Source organism: Pagrus major, chromosome 10, assembly GCF_040436345.1.
Source record: "Pagrus major chromosome 10, Pma_NU_1.0".
NCBI lineage: Eukaryota > Metazoa > Chordata > Actinopteri > Spariformes > Sparidae > Pagrus > Pagrus major.
In genome coordinates, this window is record NC_133224.1 from 24671305 (window position 1) to 24693699 (window position 22395).

At 39.6% G+C, this 22395-nt stretch overlaps 1 protein-coding gene across 3 annotated transcripts in view; it reads right to left on the minus strand.

Annotated features, from left to right (window-relative positions):
* The window catches only part of kcnip4a (potassium voltage-gated channel interacting protein 4a), a 140174-nt gene extending 119914 nt beyond the window's left edge, over window positions 1-20260 (minus strand). For 2 of the 3 annotated variants that reach the window (XM_073474615.1, XM_073474613.1), the window contains exon 1: window positions 20018-20260. In XM_073474615.1, coding sequence (XP_073330716.1) covers window positions 20018-20078 — 61 coding nt within the window. In that variant the 5' untranslated portion in view covers window positions 20079-20260. Of the gene's footprint in view, window positions 1-1458; window positions 1611-2395; window positions 2478-20017 lie in introns of those variants that run through there. The other variant, XM_073474614.1, reaches the window with a different exon arrangement.
* Between the last annotated feature and the right edge of the window lie 2135 nt (window positions 20261-22395).

The window sequence follows — 22395 nt, forward strand, 5'->3', positions numbered from 1 at the left end:
GTCACTCAGCTGTAACACAATGACGACAACTACGGAAGTGTAACTAATAAACAGCAATGAAAACAGATGAGGAAAGAAACTTTTTTGCAGCAAAATAAACACCTTATATATTTCAAAAACTGGAAAAGGTTTTCTGTCATTACCAGTGCTTTTAGAAGAATGAAGTGCATACATCACTACAGAAGAACCTTGCCTTAAGGAAAAATGCATAAATACAGAATTGAACAACAAATTATCTTACAAAAAAGCATAAAGTATGTTTTTTATATGCCAACATTTATTTGAGCTCTCAAAAATATGCAATTCCTAATAAAAATAATAAAAAAAATACATTTACTTACTGAAAGGGGGAATAATTCAAGCTCTGGTGTGTCTAAATGTGACCCAATGGCCTTGTGTTTCCCCTTTGCATTTTATTGCCTTATACATTGCCTGTTCCTGTGGCAAGGTAATGTAGCGATAAATCCTGTTTTATAAACCTATACGGCTTATATATAACCCGAGAAGTAATCAATATTGATCGAGGTTCAAAGTGAATTAATTTACTGGAGCTGTCGACTGACTCATGGTGCAGCGCTTTTCTGATCATTTCTCACTCTTGAAAAATCATAAATTCTCTTGTTCATATAAAAAGGTGAAAGGGTGACTGATCAATACCACATTTATGTGTTTTTAACGGTGTAGACAGCCTGAGAGAGCTTCGGACCGAGTACGCTTTGCACTCCACTGCTTCCGATCCATTTCACCTAGTCAAATCTGAGGTCAACAGTACAGTTAATGGGCGTATTGTGTTACTGTCTAATCCAATCTCATATACATGTGTCTTCAGTCCTCTTTAAGTGCACACTGTGCTACTGATATTTCCCAGACATGTATTTGGAACTTTCTTAGTTCTCCAGTTTAGATAACATCTTTGTCTTTACCATGTTTTGGGCGACTTATGGTTTTTCTAATTGACTTTCAGTGCAGTAAATGCCGTTTCCCCCTTGTTTTTGTAATAAATAATGCTGTAAGTATGTGATAAACATCTTTTGCCCTCTGTAATCCATCCTGGACACTGATCAGTCTATAAAAATAAAAAAATCAGTATTTTGCCTTGCATAAAAAACATGGCTGCTCTCTTTTTGCTACATAAAACAAACCTAAGATCCCTTCCATTGCCACGATAATGTCACTTATATTTAATAGAAAAGTTGTTCATTCATCCTTCTCTTTAAATATGAAGATATCCTACTTTTCATGTTTAAAAAGAAACCAGATGTTATAACTAGTCAAAGTAACTAATCTTAATTTTTGTTTGTGTGAACAACACAAATCTAAACTAACTGTAACTAGACTAGACAATTATCCTCCAGCATGAGTTAGAGGCAGTTAAATCACAGTCACACTCATGGAGTACACCACCTTGGGTCTAGGTTTAGCTTCTATCTGTCGCCATAAATCTGTGGGTTTTTCTACCTTTTGGGTTTGGGGAGGCCCAGGTGATGATGCGCCGCACCAGGCAGCAGTTGAGCAGCACTTTCTTGGAGAAGCCGTGGTCTTTACGGAAATGCTGCAGGTCCTCCCTCCACTGGTTCCTCTTGGTTGGTGAACACATGGCTGGAACTTCTCTATTTTGAAATAGTGTGGCGTTATTACCGAGTAAATCCTGTACAGATACAGGCGTAATTATCTGGGTACTTAAATGTAAATTGCAAAACAGAGGCGATTATTATTAGCCTCATAATTCAAATCATGACCCCTTACCAACCTCCAGTAAACATTCAAACACAAATAGCTACAGCCAGTGCAGCATGCAAAACAAACTGTCACAAGTTCAGGCAATATACCGGAGAACAAATGCTAATTTGGAATGTTTTTTTGCCCCGAGTTATGTGCGGCCATAATGAAATGCAAGACATTTCAGCGTGCCCTTTTGGAGCCGGAAAATGCTTGTCTTATGTGTCCTTAGCTGTTGTTTCAAGAAGGTTAGTTATTCTTCCGGCTATTCGAGGACTAATGATGGTTAAAGTAAGTACACCAAGCAGATTGTCTTAATGCAATGAAATGGTCCTTTGCCTACAATCTCCTTCACACTTAGTTTCAAATTGAACCAGCCAACATCATGATCGTCTCCAGACAATCATCCTAGAGACAAACGTATAAGACTTTAAGATACTACTAAATAAAACATGACATAGCGATACCCTACCTCACTCAGTACTATCTTTACAACCCTCCACTAAAAGGTCCCATTTCAAGAGCAGAAGTTTCAGACATCAACAGATCACACATCATGCTGCCACTCTCGCTTGAGGGCTTTTGGTCTGCTCTCAAGATCAAAAAATTATATCCTCCAATGCACAAAATTTTATGTTCTAACTGTTATCAATTGTCCCTCTGAGCATCATCTTACCTTGCGGGCTAAAGCGCGATGTGCACGCTCTCTCTGCTTTCTCGGTCTGCAAGTGATCCTCAGGTTTCACGCAAGCACTTTTCCTTTCCTGAGCTGATCAACAGAGTGTGAAGGGGGGTGGGAGGAGGAGGAGGAGGAGGAGGAGGAGGAATGGGAGAGCGCAGACTGCTCTGTGAAGCAGAGAGAGTGAATGAGTGAGAGAGGGAATTTCTGGAGGACACTATGGCTTGTGGTTCAAGTTAGAGGACTATGTGTGTGTTGTTTTATTCAAGTATCTGAGGAAGAGGAGAGAGTCAAAGATGCTGGTCGCTCTGAACTCACAGTGGGTCCCTTTGATCATCCTCCTTGAGCCTCTTAAAAAACATGAAAGACTTCAATACACACACGCATACTTTACATGCTCATCCCATCCAACACATCAGTGTCACAATCAGAAAAATCTTAAGTTTTAATTTGTCAACAACTAATCTGTAAGAGATGGGCTGGGTATTAAATCTCAGTGCTTTCTTGGGAGTTGGCTAAAATGTGTCTTGAAAAACAAATGTGTGTATGAAAAACAAAGTACTCAAAGCTGACAGTGAATGTCTCAGTACATTCATAATATTGTTTACTTATTATTTGATCACATAATTCCTGCTTAAAATAAGTATTATGACAGTTATATACAGTATTTCATTCATTTTCAGACAACATTTCACATGTGGGTCTTCAGACTTTTGTTAATTGAAACAAGAAAAGTATGTTTTTATCAAACTATGGTATAATAGGGATTCATAATGAAACTATGAAACGGTATTGTATCTGCACTTGATCAGGAAAGACTAGTATTGTGTGATATAGCCATACAACCCTATGCAACCCAATTATGACAACTTCAGCATGCTGATGACCATGCTTACATTTGCTGATTAGCATGAAGCACAATGTACAGCTGTCATTTTAAACAAAACCACCAATCTCAACCACAGGAAGGATTTTGTTTCCACTGTTATTATTCACAGCCTCAACAAGTTTCAGGACACCAGCAGTTAGAAAAGGACCAAAAGACCTGTTCAAAGTTCAAGCACCATATCAGCATGCATACTAGGACTGCATGACATTGGAGAGAAACTTACATTGCGACTAACTTAAAAGTATAGGAAGTTTGACCAAATAACTGAAGTGTAATTATTGTAAAGATGTACGATTAACAACTAGCAAAAAGGCGACATTATCTGTGACAGTGGCTGCATTACGTGCATGTTTACAGGCAGGTGATACGCAGACTCTTCACCCACAGCGATCAGTTTGCTATGTGCTCTGGTGAATCCCAGAACTGCACCCCTTCACCAGAGCACACTGGGTACTGATCAAGCTAATTTTTTACCTTTCTGAATCCGACTAAATTATGAAATACCAGATGGACTTTAGTTATGGGAAATGAAACCTTGTGAGTTTTTGTATCAAGCAGCAAAAAAGTTTTAGCACTGTATGTTTGGCTTACTTGACACTGCCCATAAGGTGATGTGACTATTGCAGATGTGCACATTGTGATGTCGATGCTGAAACAATATATTGTGCATACTCTGCCGGGCTGTAAATCTGAAATATAATAACTGCATCAGGAGCATTGTCCTGTACCTGTGCATGCCCTCTGATCTCCCTGTGCACTAAATTGTTTTGATCATTTTAATTAACAAGACAGCCATTAATGTCTGAACTGCCACATCATTCTTATCTGTAATAACAACATAAGTATCTGTCTTACTGGAGGGCATATGTGGGCGGATTTTAAAACTCTGTCCTGAGCTGTTTAGTTTAAGATGACGCATACCACAGCACAGTCATTACCACATAGACTTTACTACCCTGAATCTATTACCACAGCGTTAATGTCTTCCAGAATATGTCTGCAGTGGAATTTTTGTCAGCAGTGCTCAAGGCAATTCGTTTATTTATGCTACAGTATAAAGTAAGTGTCAGAAATTTACATACATCATATGCAAATGATTTGTCCCTGGTCATCGGCCAAATGGTCTTAAGCTTACATTTAAATGCACATAACATTAACTATCGTGTAGTGATAGATGGTTATGCTTAAGGGGAGACAGCAAAGCTAAATCTAATTGCTTCCCCTGAGATGAGCAAGGCATATTCTGTACCTGAGAAGACAAAGGGGGGCCCTGGACAGAAAGCTGGGAATAGAGCCATCCTTTCCCAGCAGGCCGCGACACCCGCCTGATTGAAACAAGCGAACAGATTGGTTGCAGTGTTGCGGTACGATATGGATTCTGTGGTGACACTTGTTAGGTGAGCACAGCCGGGCGTACATCCTCATCCTGAGGGAGACAGTTTGAAAGCTTCGTCCTCAATATATTGAATAATTTATGTTCAAGAAGCCGTTGCTGCTGACTGATATTCAAGACCACTTTAGTCAAGTACTAGTTAGTTCTTAGCCAATAACAGTTTTCTTAAAGCTGCTATAATCAATATTTTGTCAACAATGGATTAAATGACTGCTATTTTATCAGCACACTGTTTTTTTACGACCAGCCATTTTAATATTTTACCCACACCAAAAAAGAGCATTTAGCAGCTAAAGAGCCAGATAATTTTCTCTTGAGTTGATGGAGACCAATACAGACAAAGAAGGAGAGTTATTATTGTTCTTAACATCCATCGCAAACTCTAAACGAATGCTCATATCACTCCATAATACCCAGATCTTTCGCATTGTGGGGCCCATATTGTGAGCGCACTAGAGACTTCCAGTTTAATACCTGCGAACTTGAAAAGAGATAATCTTCTAGGCTTTTATTGATTTTTATTGGACCAAATGGGTACATTTATGATAGACAAACGTGACAATGTAAGCTCCTGGGAAAATGTCTTTTTGGGACCCAGTGCATCACGTGATGTTGTATTTACATGGTTTGGCCACTGTGAAAGTTGGCTTCAAAACCTGGCGCTCTTCCTGGGGGCTAGGGGTTTGAACATTGTTGGAAACATTTGGGATAATGTAAGTACCCACCTCAACAAATTATATAACATGGTCTAGTTAATTTTAGACACTTTAATGGAAAAATATTATATATTACACCTATAAATAGGTTCCTGAACAGGAAAAGTCTTCCATGATAGCGAGAGGTTACTTACTTTATATCTGTCTACATTTCAGTGCATGGAGCCAATTTGAATGGCATGACTAACTACTTCTGGTTGGGATCTGTTGTATCATAATAACAAAGGTACAAACTAAGTAAACTTTCTGTAAAACCATACTGTTACACATTTATACAAGCATTCAACAAATCTTAAAGTTGCATGGGGTTGGGTGGATTAGACTTCCCATCCAATCACTCAGCTATGATTATCTGTCCTGCTAAAGTCAGTCCATGAACAATTACTGAAATATGATCCACATACATTAGCTACTGAACGTAGACTTTCAGGTGCTATGTGGTTTGTATATGAGATGGCCAATGGAGCTTGTGGATCCCTTGCACACTTAAATCTTAATTGTTCCTCTAAAACAGACACCTATTGATTATGTCAGATCCAGTTTGCTGTAATGTATTCTGAAATCAATCCAGTCAGACTTACATGATATTATAAATATGAACAGAGTTAGTATTTGGCATCATGGCTCTGACCTTGTCACTCCTTGAAAACATACACCAACATGAGCATGGAGAACACTAAATTTCTCCTCCAAAAACTGCATTGGAAAGAGTATGTGTGGGACAGGCACCGACTGCTGCGTGGTCATCCGAAACAAAACATTATCTTCCAATGACATGTAGTAGTGATAGACAGATCACCAACAGACCATCAACAATGCATAGCTAATATGTGTGAAGACAATGTGAATAAACAAACTACTGTGTGCCTTGATGAGTTTGCCATAAAACCAAATGAAAGAAAAGAAATACTACGACTACTTGACCCATAGTGGTAGAGTAACAAGGTCAGACAGGCAGCACGACGGGATCTCGGAGCTGCTGCTTCTTCACATCGAAATGAGCCAAATGATGTGGTTCACACATCTGATCAAGATGCCTCCTGGGCACCTTCTTTTGGAAGTTTTCCCGGCACATCCAACTGGTAAGAGATCCTGGGGTAGACTCAGAAGATGCTGGAGAGATTATATATATCATCTGACTTGGAAATGCTTCGGAATCCCCGAGGAGGAGCTGGAAAATATTTCAGAGTGAAGTCTGGACTACCTTACTTATCCTGCTGCCACCTGACCTGACCCCTCTCCTTGCCTCATCTCTTATTAGACTTGTAATTACACAAGCAGCAAAGTATATAGGCAAATAATGACTGCAAGTTTGAGGAAAGTACAGCATATAGTATAGCAGCCCCTCCCCAGCTGTTGAAGCTTCAAATATCCATAGGAAATTCTCACTGTAGCTTCAAAGCACTGAAAATGGTATTTCGGGACAGCCCCATATTACCCTCTACTACAGACCTACATTTGCACTGAGCCAAGAGGAAATCACCCAAAAACTTCATCAGGGGACTCATGAATAAAACCAATTCAGAATATAACATCAGCGAGTTATACTGTAGCTGATTTCTGAAAGGATGCACCTTCCCAGTGTTTTATTTTGTGGTGTTAAACCAAAGTCATATATTCCAACTACTGAATACCCAAAGATATGATAGAACAAAGTTGGCTTATCTCATTTTCATCAATTTATTCTGGCCATGTCAACCAATATGCTAATGTTTCAGTCTAGTGGCCTTCATCACAGCATAGAGGAAAATGGAAGTCTTATCATTTATCTGCATCATAATACTAATACACTCTTTGTACACAGGTAAATGGCAGCAGCATCACACTGAAATTAGCAGCTACCATATGCACACAGGGATTCTCCCAGGTAACTGATACCACCAAGCAAACATACACCAACTAAAGAAAGCCAAGGCTTCTAAGTACAATGGGCTTGTTAGCACAAGCAGTTGACTTTGTATAGTAGTATACTTATATAGTATAGTATACTTAAGTGTTTCAGTGAGCTTTGAAAAAGTTTGGTAGAGTTGTTGTGTCCCAGGATGTCAGCACAGACTGGAAAAACTCTGCCAAGAACTCTCCTGAAGTGATGGTACAACTGTTGGCAGGTAAGCTTCCTAATAAACGTTTAAAAGAACAGCATCAGCAACAGTACAACGGAGTTAACAAATGCAAAAGAACAGGCAGTGTTAACCACTGAATATAGACTTTTGTAAGTTATTTGCTGGTAGGTATTGTGAAATTAGATCTATTCTTGGGTAACAAAAGGTTAAGATTATCATTGCTTTGGTTTTGATGAGTGCCGTGGATGTAGAAAATGCTGAAAACAACTTCACCTTGCATGCATTATTTCATCATACACATGTAAACAAAAGGCACAGCTATAGCCTGAAGCCCTACACACAAAAAACTTCACCTTTAACTGAATAAATGAGAACATTATCATAGCATTTCCATTTTGCTACAGGTCATTTCTGAGAGGAGTGTATGTGTCTCTGGGCTAGGTCTGATTTTTAAAAAATACACCTGGATTTATATCCTTAGTTGTGTTTTCCCATTAAATGTACTGCCCTTTCGAAGCAGCAAACACATTATGTAAATTATAATCCAAAAATATTTCTTTACAGGATTTCAAGTTCTGCTGTGAGCAGTTTCTGCAGATCCACAATGCAATTGGGTTAAAGGATAATTCCTGTGTTTTGTTTTGTTTTGTTTTTTACAACTTTTATATTAGTTTCTTAATTTTGCTGAATTCTCGGCATGCGTTTGTTTGTCTGAATGGTTGAGTTTGTTGCACCGTCAAACTTAGCTTTAGCTGTGTTTACAATTAAATCATAACCAATAGAAACGATGGACAAACCTCTGAAAATAAAATCAAAGTTGTGCAAAACTTGAATGATCTTTAAATATCATCATGTTCCTGAAAGAATGGAAGTCTCAAGTCTCATAACTCAAGTGCCAGGGTGTTAAAATGCAAATTTGTAATAAAAAAGGTATTTGGGTTGTGTCCTGTCAACAGAAGCTCAGTGTAGTCAGATTCAGAACCACTCAAACAGCATTGCACCTGAACTTTCCCACACATTTATGTCCTCCGTCCCTTTAAAGCCAACTGGGACTCTAATCCTTTTGCCTCAGTGTTCTGGGTGATTTTAGGAAAGCTTAAGGAATATTAACAACCCTGCTGTCTCAGTATAAAGTGATGGAGGATGCACATTTAAGGCAATAGGCTCATTTGAACCAAGCCGTGCATTTCCATAAAACCTTATACAAGGATAATGCAATAGCCCATTACAGGAGCCATTACCCGTAGCAAAGGAGGTTGCTGCCCAGCAGCATCAGCAACATAACATGAATTCACCTCTTTTATTTCTTAAATGTTCTCCACCACATTAGTTAGTAGAGCTCAATAATTGCCTTTACTACTCTAGTGTAATGTTAGTGCTTAGGGATATAGCAGCTGACTGGAGCCTGATGTATGTTAAATCTTTTGGAAATGAAAACATTAATTTAGGCCTGCACGTATTCATTGTAGTGCAAGAGGTTTTAATGAAATCTACTGTAGCCTGCACGAGAATCTCCTTATTTTAATTTACGTGTGTATGATACGAAAAGATACAAAGCAAAAGCTTAACACTTTCCATATCAGATTTTTTTGATGTCTAGATCAAAGAAAGATCATTTGAGTGCCTTTGAGATATTTTCATTTCTCATTTTCATCTGTCCGCAGCTAACCTAGCAAACTACTGAACCCATCAGCCTAATCATTTTTGTGTACATTTATGTCTGTATGAAGACTTCTCTTCCAATTTAAAAAAAAAACTTTTTTGTATTGACTCCTCTGTTTTAGATTATGGTCAAACATAGGTGAAATCAACAGTGATGAATATTCACCACCCGTCCACTTCCAGTTATTGCGAGCAAAGGGGCAAGTAAAACATTCGCATTAACGGCAAAGCAAATTTGCATCTTGACTTTGGAGTTCAACATTGGTGAACTTTGACCAGCACCATTGTAACCACAACCAATAGTAAAGACGTGTGTGATTGAATCCTTAACCGGACTACAATCCAGAGAGCTAAGTTTCCTGTGCCTCACACCCTGAACCACCCACAACAGGACCAGCAATTGGCTGAGTTCGCATATGTGTGACCATATCATTAGACCACCAATGGCTGCTTACCCTAAGTCCTCTTCACCTACCAGCAGAGGCCACAAGTGATTGACAACTGCTTCAGTTTGACCCCAGAAAAGCCTGAGGGATGTGCACTCTACAAGTGCACTCTTCTAATTTTTTGCCCGCTCTGGTTTGTTGTCAAGTCTGTCTTGTCAAGCTGGCATAAATAAATAGTTCCAGGAAAAATACTTTTTAGGATTTCCTAACTTTTTTAAATTATTGCCTCAAACCAGCCCAACCCCAGTGAACACACACACACACACACACACACACACACACACACACACACACACACACACACACATATACACAATAGCTACCGCAGAACCCTGTAAAAGATGCATTCATAAGAGCCATAAATCAAAGTGCTCATTATTCTCTGTTGCAATAGCTTGAAATGCTTTCGATGCCATCTTTCCTCTCCAGCTCCAATGTCACAGTGGTCAGAAACCCTGTGGTTCAGTGTTAGCAGGTCAGCTGGTAGTCACAGCAGTGCCAGACAGACGATGCATTGAGCTATGTGCATCAAGGCTGGCCATCTCTCAGCCTCCCTCCAACACACACACATATACACACATGCTTTCCCTTTCCAATTTCTCACACACCAACCGCGACCTTGTCCTCTAAAGTGGCTGCTAAAATTAGCAGAATGCATGAGGGGCAGCAACCCTGTGGATTAAATAAACTGCAATGCAGTATTTAAAGATGGAAGATGGAGGCTCATCTCATGAAGTCACACCATGTACCAGTGTATCCAGGATCTGTTTTCTTTCTCGTTTTGAAACACGAGCGCTCTATAATGGCGTCCTTGCGGAAACAGTGGTTGTTCACTTGTTTACTGAAGATGACCTGAAATCGATACAATCACCTCTTGAACCATGGTCGAGTAATCTGATAGGAGGGGGAACGTACTGGCAATGAGAACGCCAAGATCAGATTTACAGAAGAAAAGGTGTCCATAACTTCTTTATATAACCTTTCACTGGGAGAAGCTTCCTTTCTAGCGTGTTTGCATGTCCTGCAGCCCCAGAAGGCAACTGGTTTACTCAAAATACAAGTATTAAGATGTAACGGCTAATGGAAAGATCACACAGGATAGTGAAAAATGGGCTGCGATACCCACCTAACAATCTTGCTGATACAATTATGTGTCAATCACAGCATTGTTCATTATCATGCTGCAATTATGCACCGGTATTAATTATTGTGAGAACAGGCTCAGCACTTTTTAAATGGGTAATTGACAAAGCTCTCTTGGGAAAAGGCGACTCAGCATAATGAAAATGAATAGTGTGGACAGTCCATCAGTTCACATTTGCCTAGCTTCTCTTACACTTTGCTCCCCCATACAATTGTTTAATGGACTGTGGCATATTGGCGTTTTATGAAAATGTTTGAATCAACACACACTGCTAGGATTAAGTTGTATATATAGACATTTTCAATATGCACTTTCATACAAGAAAAAAACAACACACACATAGAACCTTTTACCACTTCCCTGCCCTCTGTGGGTGCGTGCTATTTTCCGAGTCAATGTGTTGGAATGCCTCCATAAATTATTCAGCCGCAGCGCCTGCTATCTGAAGATAACAGTGGCTCTTTATCGGTCAGCGTGTACAGAGACACTGCGCCGCTGACTATACAAGCACCTGGAGGGATTCGGGGCACCTTCTGTGTGAGGATGCGTGTCATTGTGGCAGCGAAGCATACAAAAGAATACAGCCTATCAGGAGGTTTATGTTGTAAGGTCACTTTCATTGTCTCTGGGGATACTCTCATTTTCGGCTCATCAAATAAAGAACTTGTTTTTGGCCACCGCATAACTAATGTAGGGGTCACTGCATGCCAATGAAAGTTGTAACTTGCAAATTTCCTGAGTGCAAAAAGGCTTAATAGGTATCACACAAAGATGGCAAAACCCTGAGGTCAAAACAGTACAACTATGTACCTAAAAAATAAAGCCACTGGGATGTAATATTGCAACAGGTGAAAAGTATTAAGAAAATAGCTATTTAAAAATATATATATATATGATAATGAGGGAGTAATATAACATCTAGTACCAGCCATAGAAAAATCGCCATTGCTGCAGCGGTACTTTCCGATTATAAAAATTAGCTACATGTTGCAAATCATCATTCGGGTTTCTGAGATGTTTGTGACAAATTTTAATCCAATCCAGTGAAAAATAAGCAAATGGTGAGGCACAGACAAAGAATCAGAAAAAAGATGAAATTTAGCTCCAAGGGGCAGACTTAAAAAATTCATAGTATTTGGAGTACAGCCATACCCGAAGTACCGACAGCAGACAAGTTGCCATTACTGCGGTGTCATCTTCCTACAATATCCACACAAGCTGTCCAACAATGTTCAACTTGTATCTTTCATTTCTATGTAACCTTGCTTTTGACAGCAATGTCTAAGAAATCGGGAAAGAACCTGTGTAGTTTTCAGCTGCTCCAACAGGAGTAGTAAACTTCAATTTTGGAACCAAACTGAATGCAAAGTACACAAGCTTTTATTTCATGAAGCGCGCCATTGTCTGAAACCATACACTTTACATCAGGTGTGCAGAGGACTAAGGTGTTTGCCAGAAGTGGAATCAAATATATATATATATATTTTTTAACTAATGTAACTAGTCTATAATATATAGCAAGCTAGCATAATCAATCAAACATATTTTCTCTATTTCTCCATCATCTATTCAGGCTATTGACATACTGAATGTCTAATCTGTAAAATCTGAAAACTGTTAAACTGCCATCTATATAAGGAACCTAAATCAGTAACTGGGGCCCACTGTCGAACCTCTTTAATCCAACCATCCACACTGCTGTCACTCTCACAGTTGCCACCAAAGGTAAAGGCTGGGAGGCTAGAAGGCGGAACACACAAATCCATCGCCGGATTTGTCTGTGGGATTTTACAAGGTCCCATGAATTTGATAGACATTTTTAACGTGTTTTTTTTTTTTAAGAAAATCCATGACATAAACTGGAAGGGCCTAGGTGAGTTTGTGTGGAAGGACCTGTAGACTAAAGATCAGCAAAGTTAGCTGCCATCTATACTTGTTCAAAGTATTAAAACAGAGGCAGTTTCACACTAATCTTCTTACTGACAAGCAATCTGTTAATTCCCGACTGCCAACTACATCATGGGAATCATAAAAATCATAAATGCATTTTGTAGTTTTGTTTTAATTTCAAATATATTAAAAATCACTTCCAACAATGACATACTTTTGGCTCTCTATATCGCTTCAGACTCTGTAAATCAAACATAATTAGCTAGTCTGCATTAAAACTACATACAAGTATATTGTTTACTCTAGCCAGAGCTGAAACAATGAGTTGATTATTGTGAGATCAATTCTAATCAGTTATCAATCATTTTAAATACATTTTAAAGTAAGAATACTAAAAATTCACTGTTTACATTTTCTAAATTGTGAATATTCTCTCTTTTTCTTTGTCTTCCATGATAAACAACTGCATAAATTTGGGTTTTGGACTGAAAAAGTAACCTTAATGTGTCAACTTGGGGTCTGGGAATCTGTGATAGGCAATTTTCGCTATAGATCAAATGATCTATAGAGAAAATGATGGACAAAATTAATTGCAACTGAAAAGAGCAGCTTCATCATCAGTTATATCTTCTTACACACAATAAACAATGCTGTGTCATCTGTCCACCTTACACAGGCTTACAGCTTAACAATTGGATGAAAGGTGTGTGAAAATCTATTCTTTACTACTTAGACACCACTTTCTCTGTATAACCACTTGGTGTCACCCTTACACATTGCATGGATGCAACGACTACCATACAGCAGACACATTCTTTCCATGATTTTCAAGGTTGAATGTTAGTTGACATAACATTGAAAAGCATCTACTGATAATTACTTAAGCCACTGTAGATAAGCCCATTTACAGTTATTGTTCTATGCAAACTGCTGTTATATATCCAGTCTATTTTTAGGTCTATTTTCATGCATATGGCTCATGTCTGTATGCTTTACATGTCATAATCTCCCATTGGAATGGCAGCACTATTGTGTAGTCTATATTCAGTGCTGGCTGTACCCTGTAGGACATGGACTTTTGGAGAGACTAAAGTCCAAAATAGGCTTTTGAGCCCCCCCCCATTGGGACAAGAAGAAAGACAGACGGACCCTCCAGTTGGCCACTCGTGCCAGGCCTGCCTCCACATATGGCCTGTATGATGTTCAGCTCTGACACCATTTCATCAAGGACTCCTCGGATAAAGCCATCCTACTAGGCATATGGCTAATTCTTTAATGTTAGCTCCATTATTCTTCTTTATGGGGCACAGCAGAGGGTAAGTGTGGGCGAGTGAGATGTGACAAAGTTGACAAGTTGGATCAAAAGCACATAGTTATTCATTGTGTTTGCATGTAGACTGATAATAATTCAGGCAGACAGAGTGATAAATACAAATGATTACAGGTAAGACTTTAAGTGACAGGATATCTTATCTCAAAGAAACCAAAACTGAAAAAGATGATGAGGGGAAAAAAAGGAGCTAAACTTAAAACAGGATCTGAATGACAGGTTTCCAGCAGAGCAGAGCATAGTGGTAAAACAGTAGAGAATAAATCTATTTAAATTGTCTTAATGTAAAAATTACACCTTGGAGAAAGCTAAGATATTAAGGACAGCAAAATAACCAACATCCATCCATTTTCTATTGCTAATTATCCTATGGATTTGTAAGGAGCTGGAGCCTAACCCAGCATGCCCTTGAAACAAAGAGGGCAGGTTACACCGTGGACAGGTTGCCAGCTCATAATAGGGAAAAGGGTCACAGGCAAGAAAAGGTAGGGTAAGATCAAACCAGCAACTTTTTGTGAGACAGAGGAGCAAGCCATAATGCTACAGTGCAAAATGTTATAGAAGGGGTAATCAACAACATATAAAAATAATGTTATGTAGCAGATGCTTGTGCTAGTTGATGCTAAAAGGTGTGATAAAATGTTAAAGGCTGAAGAGGCATCTCCAATAAATTTGAGAAAATACACGATTCATTCTTCCAATTCATTAAGAGATAAACCACTCATTTCTGATTAAAGCAACTTTTGTGGTTTGGAGGGGTATCTACACTGTGTTTGTTGTGGTGTGAGTGACGTTCTGCTTTCTTGACTATTATAGACATGGTTTACTATTAGCTGACTCATGGGTTTTTTTGTGCTTATGGTAATCTCTGTCTTTGCCAGCTCTTTTGGTGTTAAGCGATATGTGAATTGTTACCCTCATACTGTCTATTTATAAAAGATATATATATATATTCCTTTTCACTTTTTATAAAAGCTCTGATGCTCTGATTACAATAATCCAATAAAAAAAAGTGTAAAAAGCTTGCATAACCTAAAAATAGATCGACTTTTTTCATAGTTCCTCAATTCTCCTTCCAGTCTGTTCAAATGTTGTCTTTTAAAACATCTATATTAAAACATATTAGCATACAAAACAAGAAACAAATCCTGCCACCCAAACCTTTTATTCACTGAAACTTCTTTGGTGTCAGAATGACAACAAAGAGCATCATTAAATATCAATAACGACACATAAAACAACAAATTAAAACTTAATGAGGCATAGTTAGCACAAAGTTACAAGGAACTTCAGCCATGAAACATGTAATGATGTGTGATAAAAAAGTCATAAAACGCTGTTCTTCAGGAGGTACTTTGTGCACTACGTAGCACTTCACAGAAGTATGACTTTCTGAATATCTGGTCATGACCAAAGTTCCTTTTGTCTTCTGTTATGTTCTGGGCACCAGGGAATGCGGTTTATCCTCAATATGACCTTGGCACAAAGAAAGAAAGACACGTTTGCAAGCTGAGGCCAAGCGTCGCCACCCAGTTGGCATTGGCTGTTTGGCACTCCATCCAAGGAAGTCAAATGGAGTAAAGCTGTGGCATAAACAAGCCCGCGGGTGGAAATATGAACATGAAAGACGACTTCAGCAATCACAAACAAGCACCTTATGTTCCGCTGTCCCTATAGTTATAGCCGCAGCAACAGTGTTTTGACCCTCCCTCTACATCCCAATCAGTCACACTCTCTTCATCCATCACTGTTTCCTCCACCTCTCCCTCTCTGTCCCCTGCATCCTCACCTCACCCTACTTTCTTCCCTCCCTGTCTCCTTCCCTCATTCTTCTCTGGCCTGAGTCCCAAGGCAGATGGTCCATGCAAGCAGATGCTCCCCACCCAGTCTCTCGAAATGGGAAAAACAAAGACTGGATCCAAAGCAAACAAAAGCTGTTGGTGGGAGACAAGCAGGGAAGTTCACGGTACAATTAATCCTGGTTTGACCAAGGACTGGCTTTTCATTGATAGGTAGACAGGAAGCACACAGGTGGTCACAAAAAAAATCTACCAATGACAAAGACCCATCTTGATGCTCTGGAACACACTTGACTTCACAGCAGTTGGTACGCCACTAAGACATGTGCCATGTGCCATGTGTCCGATGTGCCCGATTCAAATGTTAATAAGTCAAACTGTCCAATTCTGAATCTATCTATAGAGTGAAGTGAATACAAAAGTAGGCAGGTCCAAAAAATTAGTGATTCTTACCGATTTCATTTTCCTTAAAAGATCTTGCTCCAACAATATTTGGCCAAATTCCTCCTTAAGTTGCCTTTAAATGGGTTAATTAGAATAATCTTTGCTTTAAATCCGCCACACTTTAATTTATTCTAATACCAAATCAAACAGCACACCTTTTGGTGTGACAAAGACAAAGAAACGTTCAGAATGGTGATCCTGTGGCTGCATGCTGTCAAAACTTCCCTCTGAAAAGCTAAAACACACCGTTCTGCTGTTTGACAGATTTGGAGCAGTTTTCACATCACAGAGTCACTCTGATCGCAGGACACATGGCTGACAGATGTTCAGAAAACACACGCAAACACACACACACGCACGCACACACAGCAATGTGGTCAGTTCCTGAAGCCATAAAATCTCACAGCTGACATTTAAGAGAAGTACACTATAGTTCATTCATTGCCTGTGCAAAACAAATACATGGCTGTTAGTACAACAGCCTCAAGGACATTCTTGACTAAAACATCCCACACGCAAATAACCATCTTCTATATTCTATAAGGTATGGTTAACTATATTTTTCTGGCTTCTGGGCACAATCATGTCACCACACCAACATTGAATAAAGAAAGTGGCTGTTTTTGTACAATAAATGTCAAACTCTGTATAGCAGGGCTGCCCAAAGTGGAGCTCATGATGGAAGGTGACGAATAATATGGTTCGAGTTGGCCTGCAAGATGCCTCATCTGAGGTAAAAATGCTCTTCAAATATGTAGGATTCCTTGGGAACATTTTTGCATCTTAACAATATAATTCAATACAATAAGTGTTTGCTTTTGGCCCCTGGCCCACCATTAAGTTTCAGTTTTGGCCCTCCAAGGGAAAAAGTTTGGGCAGCCCTGCTGTATACTTTCTATTGACATCTCAATGACTGAGCGATAACACTGATAAATGCTGCGAATGGGTTGCTGCACTTGGTTGCATTGAAGCCAAAGCACATACTGGCTCGTACACTAAAATCCTGACTCAGTAGTGATGTCCTAAATATTGATTATTTTGTGAAGGTCTGTTTGTTCTGAGTGTAGTGTAGAAGTAATAAGCAGATCTGAATTGTGATTGACCTTCTAGACCTTTAACTCTCCACCTCACGTTTGCACTTAGGGCTTCATCAAATGATTATTTTCATATTAATCAATAGGTCTATCAAATTCCTTCCTTCTTTGGCCAGCCAACAGATCAAAACCCCTAGGACCCCTAAGAAAGCAGCACATCTTTACATTTAGGAAGCTAGAACCAGCAAATGTTTAATATTTTTGCTTGAAAAATGATTAATCAATTATCAAAATAGTTGGCAGGTAATTTTCTTTCGATCAACTAATCAACAAATGGTGGTAGTTCTACTTACACTCGTCCCCACTTGTGTACTAACTTTGCAATGTCTATGTGGACAGCAATCTGCAAAGTTTTGAGTTTATTAACTAGTTCTGTTGGAACATATTATGCATGTAGCAGGCTAAGCATTAGCCGGAGTAATTAAATGCAAATTAGAGTAAATGAAGCATTGATTCAACAGCTATGAGGTAATACCTCATGGTAACATTTTTACTGTTTATGTTTTATTGCATAATGTTGTTCAGCGCTGTTCGAGGGCCCTGGATATACAATCTGAGGCATAATCAGCTATGATAATTCATCCTGACACAAAGAAAAAGAGGACATCCATCACCAGAAACTCACAATGGACGCAGCTTGTACTCAACCGTTTCAATGCAAAAGAAGGAGCTGGCCGTGGTGCTGAAAGTAGCTCATTCGAAACAGTAAACCTTACGGGGCTGCGTCTTACACATCGCCTTTGTGAAACTCAGGGATACGGTACTAAAACAGAGAAATGTCTAGGGGAGCCTCTGGCAGGCACCGACTGAAGTTGCAGTGGTGATCTGAGAGAGCTCCAAGGCACTGATGCAAAGAATCACTGCAACAAGGAAGCCAGCTCTTGGGAGGATCAACTCATGGCTGGGTGGCTGTAGCATTTTTGTGAGCGATCGTTACGTTTTAAGATTTGTCCCCTGGGGAAACCATGATGCAGTATCCCACTGGGGACAAACTGGTGGGGGCTTCAGAGAGGGAAGAAAGGATGAAGAGTTGAGAAAAAAAATAATGCGTTAGAGACATAATTTGGTTTCTCTCTACAAAAATATAAGCTACAGTAGAAATAAACGCTGTGCATTGACAGACTCTCTGTAACTCAGGAAAGCAGAGTTATTACTGCCAAAAGCAAACTGGTGAAACCCCAAAACTTTCATTTTAAATCCAAGTTACCAGTCATCCCTGTTTGAAAATTAAGCTTATTTTGGGCAGAGAAGAGCAATCAATATCCTTCAATAATATAAACACATTCTAAGACTGCAGTATCCTACAACTAAGAAATTAAAGAATCGCTCAGACTTCTTCACCACAACTAGGTTACATTTTGCTCTCTGCATCCATATCCATGATCTTGATTCTGCCACTTTAGAGGCATTTGCCAAAGTCTGCATATCCTCATTAGTTGGCATGAGTTTTACTGTTTAATAGCAGTTATTTTAGCAGGTGCATACAACATTGTTTTCCCATTTTTCAGACCGTGGGTAAGGACTATTGATGGAAAATCCTGTCGGAGACAAAACTAAATAAAACATTTGCTGAGGGAGTATTAAGTTCGAGAGGAATACCTCTAGACAGCTCAAACCTTGAAGGAATGACTCATACCCTTAACAAAGGATAATTAGAAGAAGTCAATTAGGTGTGCAAACAAACATTAACCTGAGCCAGGAATGATGAGCAGTTAACTGCTCTCCTGGCTCTGAAAGAGGCAGTGAGGAGCCTGAGGGGAAACCTATGGACTATAACTGAGTGATCATTATTCTGGATGCTGGCCAGGTAGTGTGGAGGGGGGAGCCCAGAAGAGGATTTGTGCTACTAAATCCATTACGGTGGGTTTTCTTTTTTTTACTGATGCCCCTGTGCCCATATACTGACATTCAATTCTCACAAGGGGGTTCAAAAGTGTTTGGAAGACAAAGATGAAAATAATAACTCTCTTCATTGCAACAGGGATTTCTGAACCTTACCAACACAAACTAAATTGTAAAACCCTCGAAGTGAAATCATTCAGCAGAAACTGCAATATTGAGCAAAAATGGCTGCTGCCCAGTTGAATTTCTGACAAGACCACCAACCAACCATATATTTTACTTTCAAGAGAAGGCAAAAGTCCAGACATGAGTACTCGTGACAGAAAACCCTTAGAAATAAACGTTGAAGAAGCATGCAAGCTAAAATTCGTCATGAGAAAAAACACGCCAAACTCCATTGAAAATATATCAATTTAAAGCTGCCTTTGAAAAAATACAAACTATAAAGGAGACTAGCGTTAGCCTACACAGCCCCTACTACAAAATGATAATGTCGAGGGTCAATCATTTTCCATAAAATTTTAACTTTTTACAACTGAATTAAATAAATAGCTATCGGGGTTTAAGGTCTATTTTGATGTAACGTTAATGTAAACGCTGGGAAGACCCTGTGAAACAAGCCAACGTTAGCATTAACGTTTTAAAAAGTTTGTTTTTTTCATCGATAAAGTGTTTCTAGTTGTTAATCACAAGCCGAATCGAGGAGTGGTCCTTTAATGACACACAATTGAAGTTGTATTTTGTATCAGGTTTAAATGTTTCACCTATGAGCAAGGCAATATCAAATTGTCATTCTTATGCTAGGAGTTTTGCCTGATGTTTTTCCTCCATGCATGACCGAACAGAGAAGACCCATAAATCACCAAATTCTCGGTGAACGCGCCAAAGCATGCGACCACAGTCCTACCAGGTGACGAGACAGCGGCGTCCACCCGTGCAGAGATAGTCTCCACTTTCTTTGCATCCATAGTTTTTTTTTCTTCTTTTTATCCGTGTATCTACTTTTCTTGGTGGAAAGAGGCTCGTTTCAGGCGGCGCTCACTTGGAAGCGGCTGGTACTAGTTGCTGCTCATTCAACTCCCAAGTTTCGCAGTGAGAGAGAGCGCTGGGAGGCTGCGCGTGCACGCGGTTCGTGGCGGGAGCGCGCAGAGGTGGGTGGGTGGTGGTGATGGTGCCTGTGTGCTCCCAATGTCTGGAGGTTAGAAAGATGCCTTTGGTTCTGTTTTGCTCCAACGATTGGTCGATTAAACGATTTGATTGACTGAAGGTTAATTGACAACAAATTAGTTAACTGATTGTTTATGATTTATGAAAAAATATATGTATATATATTATTATAATAATATAATATTTACAATGTTTTCATTGGTGTGTTCACCTAAAACTGAGAATTGTGTTGTTGTTACCTTGGAAGCAGTATCTTAATCTACAGACAGTAGGTTGGTCCATCATCATCATCATAGTCATCCACTACGGAGCCCCTGTGAGATACAATTAAAAGATTATTATGTTATTTCACTAAGAGGAATAATGAGGTTGTAATTAAACAAACAAAAAGGAAATCAAAGAACATTTAAAATGTAAAATGACAGTTTGAAAATGTACAGTGAGTAAAAGAAAAAATTGAAATTTAAAATGCAAAAGCTTAAATGGTAATGCTCAAACTGACCACTGATCACAAAACATGGCCTTTTCCGCCACTTATCGTCATTTGCCAATTCATTAGACGTCGCCCAACCCTGACAGACAGAGCAGGTCCTCTTTCACAGAGTCTGTCAGTTTGCAACACCACCAAACCCTGGCTCTAGACAGTTGCTCCACCAACTTTTGGTCTATCTCTCATTTTCATGATTTGATCTAGCCCAAGTCTGTGTCGCGCCCAACCTCTAATGGCTCAGTGGGAGGCAAATCACTGCAGCAAAGTTCTAAAAACTTGTGGGAAATCCTTCCCAGAACAGTGAAGCAGTCTTATTAAAGTTCAACAACCACTTATGGATATGGTGTCAAGGTGTCTACATGTATTTTATACCAGATGGTCAAATCATCGTCCTTTAGTAGCGCACTCGAGTAATTCCAAGCTCACACAGTGTAGCATTTCCGTCCACTGGCATAAACTGAATTTATGGTGTATCTATTAGTGTGGTTTGTTTGGCACGCCATAGGCTACATTAAACTTTGAAGTAGTGGATCCAAAAGTGTGGTTCAGGGACCACCAAGGGTCTTTAACAGTGTTTTTGTTGTGAATTCCCTGCTGTGAGGAGTCCACGTCACAGCAAGCTGCCCCACGCAGAGACTGTGGACTGTTTGCGCATGCGCAGTTTTTTTGATAATTCATGTGTAGTTAACTTGTTGAGGCACTCTTCGCCGATCGTGCTTCCTCCATTCCTTTGTGCAACAGTGTGCGTCGGTGATGATGTTAGTTATGTGACGTTGTTTATATTTTGTATGTGACGAGAGTTGTTAAATTACCAGGTTAATAAGCTCGGTTCTCCTTGTTAGCTTACCATGTAGCATGTTTACACTGCCCCATGAAACATGAACGGCCCGACACGTAACTTCATTCTGTCACTGTTTATTTAACCGTGTAACTGACGTTCATTGAGGCTGCTATTATACTGATGTTAGCGTGACAAATTGACCGGATCAGTAACTACAGCTTTAGTTTGATCACGTGATCTGCCTGTTGCGCCAGGCCGTTGTGCTGCGTTCAATGACACCTACCGGTGATTTCAGTATGACACGTCACTCGTGTCTATTGTAATTCATGTTATTCTATATATATATATGTCATTAATGCCACTGTATGTCAATTATCATTAATACTGTTTATTATTGTTGTCTTTGCAGACATCACAAACCACACACACACAAGATACAATTGCTGCAGTGTCCTGTTTATTTGCAATAAAGCCAATAAAGAGAGAAGTTGCTGCGTCTTCTCTGACCGGAGGATTAGGCCAGTATATGCACAGCCAGCGTATCATCACCAAAGCTGTTCCCTCACAAGTGGTCCTTCGAGCCGGATCCTGTGTATAGCTGCGCCATGGCAGCTTCTGGCAACCAGGCAGATGATCAACCTGCAGTTGTATCCCGCCCATGCCGGTCTCGTCAACTCCCCAGGTACCTGCATGACTTCGTCATTGACAACTTTGGCTACCTGAATAGACAAGATACAACACAACAAGTGATAGAAGCAAACCAGGAAGAGCCTCCAGACCATACGGTGCTCACTGGGCCAGAAGACATGAGGCTGGAAGGGATGGAAGCCCGCATGAAAGACATAAC